General features: G+C 41.2%; 2 protein-coding genes across 2 annotated transcripts in view; one reads left to right on the top strand and one right to left on the bottom strand.

Annotated features, from left to right (window-relative positions):
- The first annotated feature begins 4,596 nt into the window (after positions 1-4,596).
- On the top strand, positions 4,597-5,568 carry LOC107122802 (olfactory receptor 14I1-like). Its single transcript, XM_015425943.1, has one exon. The coding sequence runs from the start codon at positions 4,597-4,599 to the stop codon at positions 5,566-5,568; it is 972 nt and encodes a 323-aa protein (XP_015281429.1).
- Positions 5,569-11,443: 5,875 nt separating this feature from the next.
- The window catches only part of LOC107122809 (metalloreductase STEAP4-like), a 30,604-nt gene continuing 27,044 nt past the window's right edge, over positions 11,444-15,003 (bottom strand). Inside the window, exon 5 of the mRNA XM_015425951.1 lies at positions 11,444-12,874. Coding sequence (XP_015281437.1) covers positions 12,608-12,874 — 267 coding nt within the window. The 3' untranslated portion in view covers positions 11,444-12,607. The remainder of the gene's footprint in view (positions 12,875-15,003) is intronic.

Here is a 15,003-nt window from a genome sequence, read left to right as displayed (position 1 = left end):
TATATATAAAAGGCAAACTGTGTTCCGAATGACTCACCTCGCCTCCCATTGTCCACCAGGGAAGCTGCGTTGGCATCCTATTAGCCCATCCTGCCAGCTCCTCCATTCTTAAAGGTAAAGGTAAAGGTTTCCCTTGCTCGAAAGCCACTCTTTTTGGCAGTCCACGATATCCTTAAAACTCTCCTCCAACCCCACAGGACACAATAATATTATTGAGGGAATCTGAAATCCGTGCACAGTTTCTCAGGAATTTAACTTTTAACAATTGTTTAATCTGATTGAAGCACAGTTAGCATTCTTTAAGGAATATTATGCAAGCAAATTTGAAAACGTGATTCAGTTCAACAGCGGCCCAGTTCCATAGGCCAATGAACCGTTACTCAGGGACAAGCTACACAGTACCTTTTTTTAACTAATTGGGTATGGACTTCAAGGCATGACTCACTTTTCCCTCAGTCTCATTGCAGTTGTGGAAACATCATTTTTTTTAATCCTGAAGAAGCCTAATTTGGGTTAATCCTGCTATGGGGAGGGCTCCTGCCTTTTTTCCTGAGCCAGACGGGCCTCATTGGGAGTTATCTGCATGACTTTGGAGCTTCATAGGCTCAGAATACTCCATCTGCAGCTCCAAAGTTATGCAAGTAACTTTTCAAGAAGGTCTTTTTGGCTCAGAAAAGAGGTATGGGCAGGAAGATTAGATAGACTTATGGATGATAGGTCTATCGGTGGCTATTAGCTGTGGTGACTGAGGGAAATCTCCACATTCAGAGGCACTAAACCCCTGAATCCCAGGGCCAGCAGGCAACATCAAAGGAAGGTCTCGACCTCTATGCTCTGTTGTTGGCCTTCCAGAAGAACTTGTTGGTCACTGTGTGAGACAGGATGCTGGACTAGATGGACTAGTTGTCTGATTCAGCAAGGCACTTCTTATTATTTATTTATTTATTTTATTTATACCCCGCCCTCCCCGCGAACGGGCTCAGGGCGGCTCACATAAGGCACTGAGTGCAATCAACATACAAAATATATAATACAAGTTACAAAGTTAAAACAAATTAAAATCAGTACAATGGATGCACCTGTAAACTCCTCTCTTATTGCGTCGCGGGGGGGGGGAAGGCCGGGTGCTGAAAGATGTTACTCAGCCACCCTAGCGGTCTCTCTCTGTAAAAGGGCGGTGGTATTGGTGGCCGTGGCGGCTCCTACTCATAGGCCTGGCGGAAGAGCTCCGTCTTACAGGCCCTGCGGAACTGTACAAGGTTCTTAATACAAATAAATCAATAAATGAGGAGACGTTTGGGGTGTGCTGGGCCTTTCTACAGCATACAGATGATCAGTAATGGTGTTGGAACACAACTGTCCATTCTGATTGCATGTGGAACTACTGGATTTTGGAATTGTTGTTGGTTTGTTCATGTTTGGTTGACACATCAGGATTCGTCATGTAGGTCATGTGATGATTTCATTAGGAGAACCCTTGGAGAATGCAAGTAACCATTATATGTTTTTCTTTTTATATATATATTCAGCAGGGGATGAGGCAACAGCATCACTGGCAGGATAAAGTCCCATTTCCATATTGTCCGCATTGTGCAATAATGAAACCAAATGCCCAATGGTTGACTGAACAGCCTATGAATGGCAAATGAATGCCCTGAAGGTCATGAAGAACTTGGTGTTTTGTAATCTAAGCTTTTTCACAGTGTTGTATTTGAGATAAGAATTATGTCACCTAATATTGTGAGAAGCGTTACATAAATTGTAATAACAATCAGAAGAGCCACATCTCAAAGGCTCCATCCACACATTGTTGGACGTGGCACTATCTTTGCACTATAGCACTCATTCTCAACTGGATTGCCTTGTCCACTTTAGGAAAATCCAGTTGCAAATGACTGCTGCAGGAGAAATAGACTTTGCTCTTGAAAGTCTCATTTTATGCATTCAAACACAGCCAGCATACACAGAAAAATTCAGCTGAGGGAAAAGAATTTCCCCAGATTTTTCTGATTAGGGATGCTGGACTCTTGGGAGCACTTTACCAAGACCAAACAGACTTCAAATGAATCTCATTCCCATTCTCAAAGGCTTTTTTTGTGTTTTTAAAATCTAGATATAATGAGAAATCAGCTGCATATGTTATTGCAAGCTCCATTAGAAGATTCAGTGGCTTAGATGAATCGAGGTATGGACTAAAGCATCTAGTGGAGAAATTAAATCTGGCATAGACATTATCCCCTAAAGTGTTTAATCTGTCTCAGTAAGTAATATTTTTTATAAGCATGATTGCAGCATTCCAGGAAAAAGATTGCTAACCTTTTCTCTTCTTCTAATCTGCCTACTACGATATCTAATTTTTATCTGTTTTCTCTAATACCCAGTTTCGCAAACAGAGAGAACGACTTTTATCCTTCCACTATTATCAGAAAGCTGGAGAAAGGCTTCAAACTTGGCTGAATGGTGTGGTATCATATAAACTTCTGTTCTTTTATGTAGGAAAATTGATTCATGTACCTTCCCACTTCTGAAGAGCTCCTATCCATTTTTAATCTTTTTTTTTTGCAGTCTCAGCCTCACATCATTCAGCAGAGTTCAATTATGTCCCTGTGTATCAGAGTCTCTGGTCCATTATGATAACCTCTTTGTGTAACAGTCTAATGGATAGCAAGGGTCGCTTCCAATGTATTATTTGAATTGATTCTAAAAAATCCCAGACAGTTGGTTAGATCCAGCCAGACCGACCACCCAAAATCTAATCCAGTTCCTCTCATTATTACACCCCTGTCCCAAATGGCTTTTGTCCATGTAGGTGCCAAGATCCTCAGCATAGCTTTTTGGGTTGCTAAAGAAGAATCTCTCCCCTTGTTTCCCAACAGTAGAAAATCTGGCTGGATGTAACCCAATTATTTTAAAGCCTTCACAGAAGATATTGCAGGTGGTCATCTAGCCTAACTCTTCCCACTTATCTGTACAGGATATATGATAAAAATTGATCATATATTATCTGTAGCATGATATGGACTTCGGATTTTATTCTTTCATCGGCAATGTTGCCTTCTCCCCTCCTAAAAAAAGTCTGCCCAAATCCTATCCTATCCCTATCTTGGTCACAACCTTTGTTGATGTATCTGTCTCTTATCCCTTTGCATCACCTTCAGAAGCATAGTGAATGAGTTGCTCGGAGGCACAATGAATCATGAGATTCCCCATGTACACTCAGAAGCTATACAAATAGGGTTCTCTTGTCTTGTGGCCTTGTCTGGCAATTCAGGTCCACAAGCTACATCTCTCTGCCTCAGAGCAAACCGAATAGTCGAAACTGCAGAAGCATATCACTATGCTCTGTTGGTGTTAACTGGTGTAGTTAGTCCAGATCCCGATAGTTAGCAGAGTGTTTAAATAAAGCTCCAAATGCAGCAGTGTCACTTTACCAGGTTATTCAGCGTACAAAGCTACACAGAGCCACGTTGCAAGTTGAAAAGAGAAACGGTTCTCTCTTATTTGAGAAGTAACTTTTGGACAGGAAAGACTAGGGATGGGATAGAGTACTAATGTACTAGCTAAGGATGGAAGCAGATGGTGAGAGGGCCATCTGCCTCATGGTGCTGAGAAAGGACAGCAAGTCATCCCTCATGGTGTGTGCAGGGAGAGGGGGGAGTGAACAGAAGGAGTGAACAGAAGGAAGGAAATTGTCCCTGAGAATACAATCTATATTTCAAAGGGGACAGTGGCAGAAGAGTAAACACAGGAAGGAAAGGTCAGTGTGTCTATCTAGCTATCTACACTCTCTTGCCACAAAGTATGGAGGCTGAGACAGGGAACAGCGTCTTCACTTCCACCATGCATAGGGTCCAGTTCAAGTTATTAGAGCCTAGGGGTATGCAATTTGTACAGTTTTAAATCTCTACCTATATAGTATATCAGGGCTGGGTAAGCTAATGTGACAATTACCCCCCTCCACTTTGTCCTTATTTAGAATATCAAAGTTTTTAAAAATATTTTTCTATCTACTGTCTATCCACTGTCTGTCTGTCTGTCTGTCTCTCTGTCTACCTACCTATCTTTTCTCTCCATTGGGGACCCAAAGACGCTTACAAAAAAACCCCAAACCAAATAAAAATATCAATATATATTTTGGGAACTAAAGAACCAGGGTTGTTTGAGGATCAACTGGGGCGGGGTAAAAATTTAATCAATCAATCAACCAACCAACCAACTAACTCAAGGCCACAGGCTGTCAGCCATGCAAAAATTCGAGAGCCGAAAGCCCTGTGGCTTGCACCAAAAGGCTCATGCCCTCACCCTGCTTTTAAATATGAAAAAAGAAGGGAAACAGAAGTCCAGCCTTGATCTTTTACAGATGGAAGACATGTTTTGAAGATTCTCCCCTCTACTTAAAGAACCTTTGGCCATGTTCAGCCTTTTGTACCTAAAAAAGGGGAACCAAAGCTCAGCCTAGATTTTTTCAGGCTGGCAGCCATGCTCACATGATTCCCCTCTTGTCTCCTCATTTAACACTGGGTTATTAGGTTGACTGTGATTCTGATTTATGTGAGTTAAAAATCTCCTGTACTTTGTTCCACAGGTGGCATGAAGATGGGTATAGAGGACAAAAATTCCAACCTTACCTCCATAACTGAGTTTCTGCTCCTGGAATTCTCAAACATTCAAGAACTACAGATCTTACATTTCTTTGGGTTCCTGGCATTGTACTTGATAGCAGTGATGGCCAATCTTCTCATCATCATGGCAGTATCATTTGATTGTCACCTGCATACCCCCATGTACTTTTTCTTAATGAACTTGGCTGTCCTGGATATTGGTTCGATTTCAGTCTTGATACCCAAAGCTATGGCCAATTCCCTCATGGACAGCAGAACAATTTCTTATTCTGGATGTGTAGCTCAAGTTTTCCTTCTGTTCTTCTTTGTAGGGTCAGATTTTGCCCTCCTAACAGTGATGGCACATGATCGGTATGTCGCCATCTGCAATCCATTACAGTATGAGACAACTATGCACAAAGGAGCATGCATTCAGATGGTAGCCAGTGCATGGATCAGTGGTGTGCTGCATTCAACATTAAACACTGGAAGCACTTTTGCAATCACCTTCTGCTCCAATGTGGTCAATCAATTCTTCTGCGAAATCCCACAATTACTCAAACTCTCTTGTTCTGACTTGTACTTTGTTGAAATTGGGGTTATTCTGCTTACCTGTGGCATAGTAATGGGATGTTTTATCTTCATAATTCTAACATACCTGAAGATTTTTGCAACAGTGCTCAAAATCCCATCTGTGCAGGGTCAGAAAAAAGCCCTCTCCACTTGTATTCCCCACCTCACTGTGGTTTTTCTGCTCGTATTCAGTGGAATATTTGCCTACGGAGGCTCTGCCACTGATATTTCATCTGATCTAGATATAGTTTTTGCATTTTTTTATGCCATACTCCCTCCATTGCTCAATCCATTTATCTATACCATGAGAAACAAAGAGATCAAGGCGGCCTTATTGAAGCTGTTCACTATGGTGCATTTTTCTAAAATCATCTCCTTCAGAAGTGTTTTCTGAAAATGGATTTTTATACTTTCCCAAAAGTGAATGATTCACCATTACAATTTTTTAAACTTCGGGTTTCTGAAGAATGTAGCACCAATCCTCAAAGTGATGCAGATGTGGCAAGTTAGTTTCACACACAAAAATGCTCCTAATTATTTTTAATTGCATTTTTTAATTAAGAGTATCTCATGTATTAGAGGATTTACCCCATTATATTATTTTCTGCCCTTTATATTCAGGCCCCTGGTCTAAGTTTTTGGTGGGAATTTTATCTGCTTTACATTTGTATATAGATGCTGAAGAATCATATTTTTACTTTCCGATACTGATGAGTATCTTTCGTATAGAGTCTCACTCTTCACTGTTGCTGCAATAAAGATATGGTCCAATGCTGCAAAGAAAGAGGAAGCTACCTGAACCTGTTGTTAATATATTGAATTCCATACTAAGTATCTTTTTTATTGGAATTTTCTTTGTGCATTTGTATTTTTATATATATTCTGTATTTTATTTAGTTGTGGTTTCTGTAATTTTGTGATGGCCTCTGGCTAAACACAATAAATTGACTATGGGCTATTAAGAGTATTGATATACCTCTTCTTTATTCTGACACAATTCAAACCCAAGGTGGGTAACCACAATAAGTACAACCCCTAAAATAATCATAGACTCAACCAGATCATTAAAACCAGTAAGGAATGTTGGAGTATACAAGGTCTATATAGTGCACCTACTTAAAGAAGATCAGAAGAAAAGCCTACAGGGCACAGCTGAAGGACTCCTAGTGAGCATAGCTAGATTAGGGACTTCCTGTAATCTGAATTATGGCCTTCCTGTCTCCTGATTGGCTCTTTGGAGGCTTCCTGCTCCAACTGAGGCCTCCTCCCTCCCTTTCTGTCTCTCAAAGCAGTTAGTTAGTTAAGCCTCTCTCCCTCTCCTCTGTTCAGAGTTTGCTTCTTCTTTAATACATTGAGTTATTCTCCTTTAAATAGTTGGTGTTCCATTCCTCCACATATTTAAACTCTGTCAGCAAGGAAGAGTCCTTTTAAGATCTCCATAAACTACTTTAAACAGTTTACTCTTACGGCTTTGTTGAAATACCACAAGGGTAGGTTTCTGCCTGACCTCTCTGGGAGACTATTCTATGGAAAAGGTCTTGGCCTTGGCCATTAAAAGATCATGTCTTTAGAGTGAGGCAACCATTAAAAAATCCTGTGATAAAGGACAACTTTGTCTTATTTTTTGTGCTGGTTAACCCTTTCCTGGTCTCTCAGGCCCGTGGATAAGGAATGCTTTCTTTTTCAGCATTCCTTGTTCTTTTTTGATGATTCTTTTGGTAAAGTTTATTTATCTATTTTCCATTACAAAAAAAAGATGTAAATTCTCTTTATACATAACATTTTTGGAGTGTACATTATACATTTTTTTCCATCCATAGATTTACTTTAAACCACCTTTTCTTAAAAACATTATCATCTCTCCCTGCTAATATCAAGTTTAATCTGTCCATTTCCGCTATTTCTAGGATTTTTTCCATTAATTCATCTCTTCTTGGTATTAGATTAGTAAGCAGAATCCTCATAGCTAAAAAGTGGAAATCGGTTCTTGGTATTAGATCCGATTTCCACTTTTTAGCTATGAGGATTCTGCTTACTGCGAGAATATATAGAATGATACATAAGTCTTCTCTATTTATTCTATCCGGAATCATGTTAAGCAGATAACTTTCTGGGATAAGTTGGAGATCTATATCTGTAATCTCTTTTATCAGTTCTCTGACCTTTTTCCAAAACTTGATTATTTTTTTCACACCTCCACCAGGGGACATTTCTCTAAGCTAAAGAGCCCTAAGTGCCTTAACCTTTCCTCATAGGGAAAGTGTTCCAACCCTTTTATCATTTGAGTTGCCCTTTTCTGCACCTTTTCCAAAGCTATAATATTAGGATTTTTTGCTCCAATGTGCATCACCTTGCACTTGGCCACAATGAACCCCATTTGCCACGTTGACGCCCACTCGCCCATCCTCAACAGATCCCTTTGGAGTGGCTCACAATCTTCACTGGTTTTCACCACCCTGAACAACTTCGTATCATCCGCAAATTTAGCCACTTCACTGCTTACTCCCAACTACAAATCATTGATGAACAAGTTAAAAAGCATCGGACCAAGTACTGATCCATGCGGTATCCCACTGCTTACCACCCTCCACTGAGAAAATTGTCCATTTATACTCACTCTTGGTTTCCTATTAATTAGTCAGTTTTTGATTCACAAAAGGACTTGTTCTTTTATCCTGTGACTATTGAGCTTACTTAGGAGCCTTTGATGAGTAACTTTATCAAAAGCTTTCTGGAAGTCAAGGTAAATAACATCTATTGAGCCCCCCTTGTCCACATGTTTGTTCACCCTCTTAAAGAACACTAACAGGTTAGTGAGACAAGATCTTCCCTTACAGAACACATGCTGAGTCTACCTCAATAGTTTTTGTTCATCAATGTGCTTACTAATTCTCTCCTTAATAACAGTTTCCACCAATTTACCCAGTATCGACGTCAGACTGACTGACCTGTAATTTCCCGGATCTCCTCTGGAACCCTTTTTAAAGATGGGAGTGACATTAGCTACCTTCCAGTCCTCAGGAATAGAGGCAGATTATAATGAAAGATTACATATTTTTGTCAGGAGATCCACAAGTTCACATTTGAGTTCTTTCAGAACTCTCAGATGTATGGCATCCGGGCCTGGTGTTTTATCAGTTTTTAAGTTGTCTATCAGTCGTAGGACCTCCTCTCTCGTCAACTCAATCTGACTCAGGTCATTCAACACTCCTCCCGAAGTCAGCGGTTCTGGAGTGGGCAAGCACTTCTCATCTTCCACAGTGAAGACAGAGGCAAAAAAATGCATTCATAGTTCATCACTTCTTCATTGGCAATGAGGAACAAGAACCAAGAAATGTGATGGTGTTACTACCGTCATATGAGCAACAAAGACAAAAAGTTGGTTGTTAAAATGAATTTATGTTAAAAAGATACATAGTATACATTTTAAATTAACAGTGTTCATGCATAGTGACATAGTGTGCAAGTGGCATACATTTTATGGGGGGGAAATCCAATATGGTAACATACAGTAATAAAACATTGTGTATACCAGTGAGCAGAACTATGTGCATGTTATTGATTTAGCTTGAGAAGGTACATATTTTTAACATTTATATCCCATGTTTCTTCCTAATCAGGACCCAAAGCTGCTTTATCACGTTGATCTCCTCTCCTCCACTCTGTTCTCACAACAACAGTCCCATAAAGCAGGTTACTTTGAGAGAATGTGATGGGTCCAGAGTCACCCAGTAAATTTCTGTGGCAGAGCAGGGATACAAACCTGGTTGTCCCAAATCCTAGTCTGACACTCTAATGGCTGTGCCACTCTGGATACCTTAATCAGAACTTCATTTACCGGCTTTTCTCCACTGAAGTTGTCTCCAGCCTATACAAGGGCTCATGCTGCAATAAGTATGGAGACCAAGCCCTATGAGGAAACGCTGAGAGGCTTGGAAATGATTAGTCATGAGAAGAAAAGGTTGAAGGGGGACAGGATTACTCTCTTTAAGTATTTGAAGGGCTTTCACTTAGAGGATGGCAGGGAGCTGTTCCCATTGGTAACAGAGGATAGGACTTACAATAATGGGTTTAAATTAAAAGTGGGAAGGTACTGGCTGGATATTAGAAAAATTACAGTCAGAGTTGTGCAACAGTGAAATCAGCTGCCTAGGGAGGTGGTGAGCCCCCCTCACTGGCAGTCTTTAAGCAGTGGCTGGGCAAACACTTGTCAGGAAAGCTCTAGGCTGATCCTGCATTGAACAGGAGGTTGGACTAGATAGCCTGTATGGCCCCTTCCAACTCCATGATTCTATGATTCTAAGCTGATCACAACACAATCCTAAACAGAGTTACATCTTTCTAAGTCAATTGAAGTCAATGGGCTTGTAATGTACCACAAAATACCTTTTTGCTGTGGGTCTACGGCACAACAATGGCAGACGCCTTTCCCATTGCTCCGGGAAGGCGTACTGCACAGCAGCAGAGGGGAGGGGTGCTGCAGAATCGGCACCTCCACGGGGGGTCAGGGAGACCCCCCCAGGCCATAGGGCTTTTGAGAGTGAGCCTTTTTTCCTGCTATCTGCAGGGAAATTGAGGCTGCCCTCCACCCTGATGGTCCCCCCCACTGTCTGCATTCTCTCAGCGAGGCACAAGATGTGCCGACCCAGTCAAGCGCAGGAGATCTGGTGAAGGAGCGATTACGAGCGTGGTCAAGATAAAGACCAACAATGAACTGTGAGTTAAAATGAGCAAACCGTAAATAGAAGTGTAAATCCCTCCACCTCCAAAACCTTTTGAGCGATTGGAATCGTCGTGAGAGAGGGACGCCTCTCTGACGCATTTACATAAACAGAGGAGGGGGGAGAGAAAGAGAGAAAGAGACAATTGTAAACAGATACATTGAAGCAAAAATCCCCCCCCAAAAAACCTCTAGAGCGATTGGAATCGTGCTGAGAGAGGGATTTGACGCATTTACACAAATGGAGTAGGGGGAGGGGAGAGAGAGAGGCGACTGTAAACAGATACTTTGGAAGGACTTTGGAAGCATATAAGCCTGTTGTGGGAGATATCCATGAGCATTTAAGCGATTAAACAGCGTATAGGCGATTTTCAGAGCCGGGGAGAAAGTGATTTTATATTGAAAATAAAGTATTAAAATGGCAGACACTCCAAAAAAGTCAGCGAAAACAACTCCGAGAAGAAGGGAAGTAAACATTATAGAACTCATAGCAGAAGCCACCAAGCCAATTCTGGAGCAACTTGTTGGTATTAACCATCAGCTTGCCAAGATAAATCAACAACTCATGTCCCGGCAGCTGCAGTTGGCAACAATAGCAGAAAAAATGGAACAGAGGGCTGTCAAAGCAAAAGAGATGGACACTAAAACTAACAGTGATCTCAAAGAGACAAGGAGGAAAAGCGTGAGAGAAACAGAAAAGATTTACAAGGACTTAACTCCTTCCTTGCAGGTGTTTTTAGAAAGTGTCATCTTAAATTTGGCTGATAGAAAAGAGTTTGAATCTGCCCTCAAGATCGAGAAGCCTTTGAGATGCCACTGGGCCTCGAAGATGAGACCAAAGAGGAAGAGGCTCAAGATTGGCGGTTTTATCCCTTTGGAGACGGAGGAAGACTGGGTTGCAGAATTTCAAGTGAACGTCTAAGAACCCATCAAGATTTTAGAGAGAATTAGCATAGATGTAAAGGCGGAAGGACTCTGAAAATTGCCTTTATGAAGCGAGCTGGAGGAGAAGCTCTGGAAATCTTCTCATAACAAGTAAACTAACCCATAAGCTTAGTAAGAAAGGATCTCAAAAAGTATATTGTTTATTAACAGCTTTTTTATTACTAACTGTAGTTTAACAGGGTAATGATCTCCTTCTCTTGGGCTTTTAGTATAGTGTGGGTTACTTTCCTTTCTCCCTAGTTGTAGTTCCCCCTTCTTCTTTTTTCTTTGTAGTTTGTGTAGTATTATAAAAAAATAAAAAAATCCCCTCCGGGGGCTTTAAAAAAAATACCTTTTTGCTTAGATTTCTCCTCTAGCTCCAGGAATTTTACAGCAAGTATACACAGAAGATTCTCTGATGGATTTATTACCTCTTTCCCATTCATTGCTGCAAATGTGTAGTTAAAAGTTCTATTTCCATCCACAGCTGAAGCTTGCAATAGTCATGAAAATTATATTCCACTGGCTATCCATTTACAGGAAAAAGAAGTCCACTGTGTAAGACTACACCCCTCCCCCCCAAAAAAAAACCCCACCACAAAGCCATAGCCAGCTTGAAATGGGACAAAATTCCTTTATTAAAAAGGGCTTTTCTACATATGCAAGCATAGATATTTCACATAACATGTTTATACAAATATTTTGAGAAGCCATTGCCAGTTGTGCAATGGTTGAAGTGCTTTTAACATTAAGACTAGAATGTGCATCTGAAAAGGCGCAGAACAGGAAGTCAAGTCATAATTCAAAATTATTATTCTTATGGCCTTTTGGCTCATATGCATTCATAGCTGTCATGCTTAGTTTTAAAAATATGATTCTCAGCTTTAACACATGGACACGAGTTTACACAGTAATAAATCAAATAACTAAGTCATTATATACACATTATACTGATAATAAAATTAATTACATTTGGTAATATAAGGATCTCTTCATTACTCTGGCAACTGGCAGTCTGGTTTAAGAATTCACAGTAGTCAGGAGTGGGGGAAGAGATAACTACAACTGGCAGGAAAATGTTTATCTATCCCCCATCCCTTTTATTGTATGCTTCTGGAGCTGCTGTCATGTTTATCACTGCTACTGGCCAGGCCAAGCAGGAGACAGCTATGGGCAGAGTATCTCATTCCCCTGACACTTTGAAGGCTCTTTTTGGCATATCTGAAATGCTGGATGCCTGGCTAATAACATCAGGCACTGTAGAACTACATTCCCAGAATGGCCAAGCTACAGTCCCTTGGATGCATCAGAAAGGGGTGCAAGAGGAGGACTAGGAAATAGATCCATTAGTACTTGCCTAGCTACATCAGGGAGACAGCACAAGTACCAGCCATAACAGTAAGGGGGGATAGGGGGTGGGAAAGAAAGAAATATGTAATTATGCAAAAGGAATTGGATTAAAAACAGAATGAAAATAATTTTTTTAAAAAAAAAATTAAAAATAAAAACTACAAAATAGTGCAAGGTGGGTTTCTATGTGAGCTGAAAGGTAAGAAACAGTTATAATTGCTTCCTTCAATCCCAAATGTGGGAAGAAACATACGTTCTCCATGGCAGAACGGAAAGTAGATGATCATTTAACTGATGCCAAGAACGGTTGTCTTTAGGTTACAGAGTAATTATGATGTTCAAAATTTTGAGCCATTTTAAGTGTGTCTCATTTGCTCACTCCTTGGCCATTTTCAGCTATTCACACTTCTATACAAGTCACAGTACATTGGCTAAGAATTTATACAGAGGACCCGCTAAGGTTCTGTGGCTCAGACAGGTCTTTGGGTTTCCTCTCCCAACCCTGTCGAATTGCGGTAAGTGGCCTGTCTATGCATGGAAATATCAGAACAAACTTTATTACCAACACAATGCAAGGGATAATGAGAGAGAAGATGTAAGCAGGAGGAAGTCCCCATGGATATGACGTAGCATACAAAAACCTCGATCCACCATAGATCAGCGTATGGGCAGTGCACAAAACGACTGTAAGATAGCCCAGATAGGACTGTGGTATGAAAAAGAGAGAGAGAAGAAATAATTGTAAAATATTCATTAATTCAATCAATCAATTTTTATTCTGCTTTCCTCCAAGGAGCTTAAGTCTTCTCCATTATAAAACATCATCATCATTATCTGAAAGGCATTGGGGTCCTTAAAAGAGGATTCCACCATTGTCAAAAATTATTCTCAATAAACTAAAATTTCCTCTGTGTTACAGGCTGAATTGAGTTAGGGATATCTTGAGGTAATGAAACCCACTCTGTTCTTCTGCAGGTTTTACCAATGGCAAAAATTGTGATGCATTAGCTAAGGCTTTACTGTGCTGTTTGCTAACCAGGATTACTCTACTTAAGGACATTATTGAAGCTTGCCACTGTAATCATGTGAGCCACACCTACCAATAATTAGCTCCATGGGCCACTGTGTCCCTTGCTTTGCAGAAGATAGAAAGACATGCAGTGAACAATAGCAAAGGATTGTCTGGAGAGCTAAATTTATTTAAAATATTTCCCAGTGACAAAAGTGCCTTGTAAAATTAATGAAACCTGTACAAAAATAAATTTCAAACCCCATAATTTGTAGCAGCACAGGATTAAAATCCTCAGTAATTTGTTACCCAGAAAGTCCGTCATTTATTTGATAATGGGCTTTAGATGATCCTCCAGGTTCCTTTATGAATTTATTTCAGCCTCTTATGAAGAAACTCTCCATGTTTATTTATATACTAGGAATAAGGCCTATTGTGGAAATAAATACAACAAGCTCTAGAAAGAGGCTCTAGGTCGGTGTCCTGGCCTTGGGCACTCAGCACCAATTTGCTGTGGTGACCTCAGCAGGCTATAATGACACAGAGCTTACCATTTTCTTCAGGAGAACTGATCTCTGTGACCTGGAGATTGGCAACAATGGTTCCCCAGGAGGAAATGACTGGTTTGGAGGGTGAAGTCTATGGCATTGTACCTGTCTGAGGTCCTACTCCTCCTCAAACCCTACCCTCTCTAGGCTCCACCCCTCAAATCTCCAGAAAACTCCCAACCTGGAGGTGGCAACTCTATTTCCTTCCCAGCCAACCATCAACATTCCATTATCTGTTCCTATGACTTCAAGTTTCCATCTCTTCCCCCCTCCCTGTAGTCTCTACCTAGGAAAACCTGGCACTGGCAACCCTAGTCTTTCTCCAGCTCACATAATTCTTCCCCGTCTTTTGATTTGTAGAACAACCCTGTGAGTTAGGTCACATTGAAAGTCTGTGAGTGGTCTGAAATCACCCAATCAGCTTCCAAAGGAAGAACCTGGGTCTGGAAGACCCTGCTCTGATGTGCTAACTGCTACACCTAGAGTAGTCAACCTCCAGGTGGAGCTTGAAGATCACCAGGTATCACAACTGAACTCCAGACAACTGATCTCTTCCCCCCCCTCGAAGAAAATAACTGCTTTGGAGGGTGGGATCTATGTCATTCTATTCAGCTGAGGCCTCTCCCCTCCCCAAACTCTGGCTTCCTTAGACTCTACCACAGAATATCCAGGAATTTCCCAACCTGGCACTGGCAACCCTAGTCAGGACTGGCCCCCAAAAGTTCCCCACAAAGGCCTGGAAAGGGCTTCTTTCTTTGCCTTTTTACTGACAGAACCAAGCTTGGTTGCCTAGCAACAGCCACCGAGGGAAAAGTTAGTCCGACAGGAGCCAAGAAAGAGAAGTGTCTTCGTCAGGAGAGACAGCAGTTTTGATAGTTTATTCTCTGAGGCAAGAGTGTCCCAGATGGCAGTGGGCAGGGGAGAGGAGTGGACCCAGCACCCAGCCAATGGCACACAAGTACTCTTGAGTGGTGGTTAATGGGCCAATGGCTGATGGAATACACTGCACAGCCAATGGGAGAGCTGGAAATGGCCAATACGTAAGGGAATTATATATATACTAGTAAGGAAAGCCCGTCGTGGCGGTAGACGACGGGCCCTAGATAGGAAGGAAGGGCGAGTGGAAGGGAGGAATGGAGAAGAGGAGGTAGAGAGAGAGAGACAGAGGTAGATAGGGGGGAAAGAGAGAAAAGGGGTGGAGACAGAGTGGGGTTAGTGGTAGTAATTTGGAAAGAAAGGAAGGGAGAAAGGAAGGAAGGAAGGAAGGAAGGAAGGAAG

This window comes from Gekko japonicus, unplaced genomic scaffold, assembly GCF_001447785.1.
Source record: "Gekko japonicus isolate JY-2015 unplaced genomic scaffold, Gekko_japonicus_V1.1 scaffold3414, whole genome shotgun sequence".
Classification (NCBI taxonomy): Eukaryota; Metazoa; Chordata; class Lepidosauria; order Squamata; family Gekkonidae; genus Gekko; species Gekko japonicus.
This window is presented reverse-complemented; position numbering and strand designations above follow the sequence as displayed.

Bases quoted from the DNA above. Each gene is read 5' to 3' on its own strand.
- LOC107122802 (XM_015425943.1), top strand. From the start codon at position 4,597: ATGGGTATAGAGGACAAAAATTCCAACCTTACCTCCATAACTGAGTTT.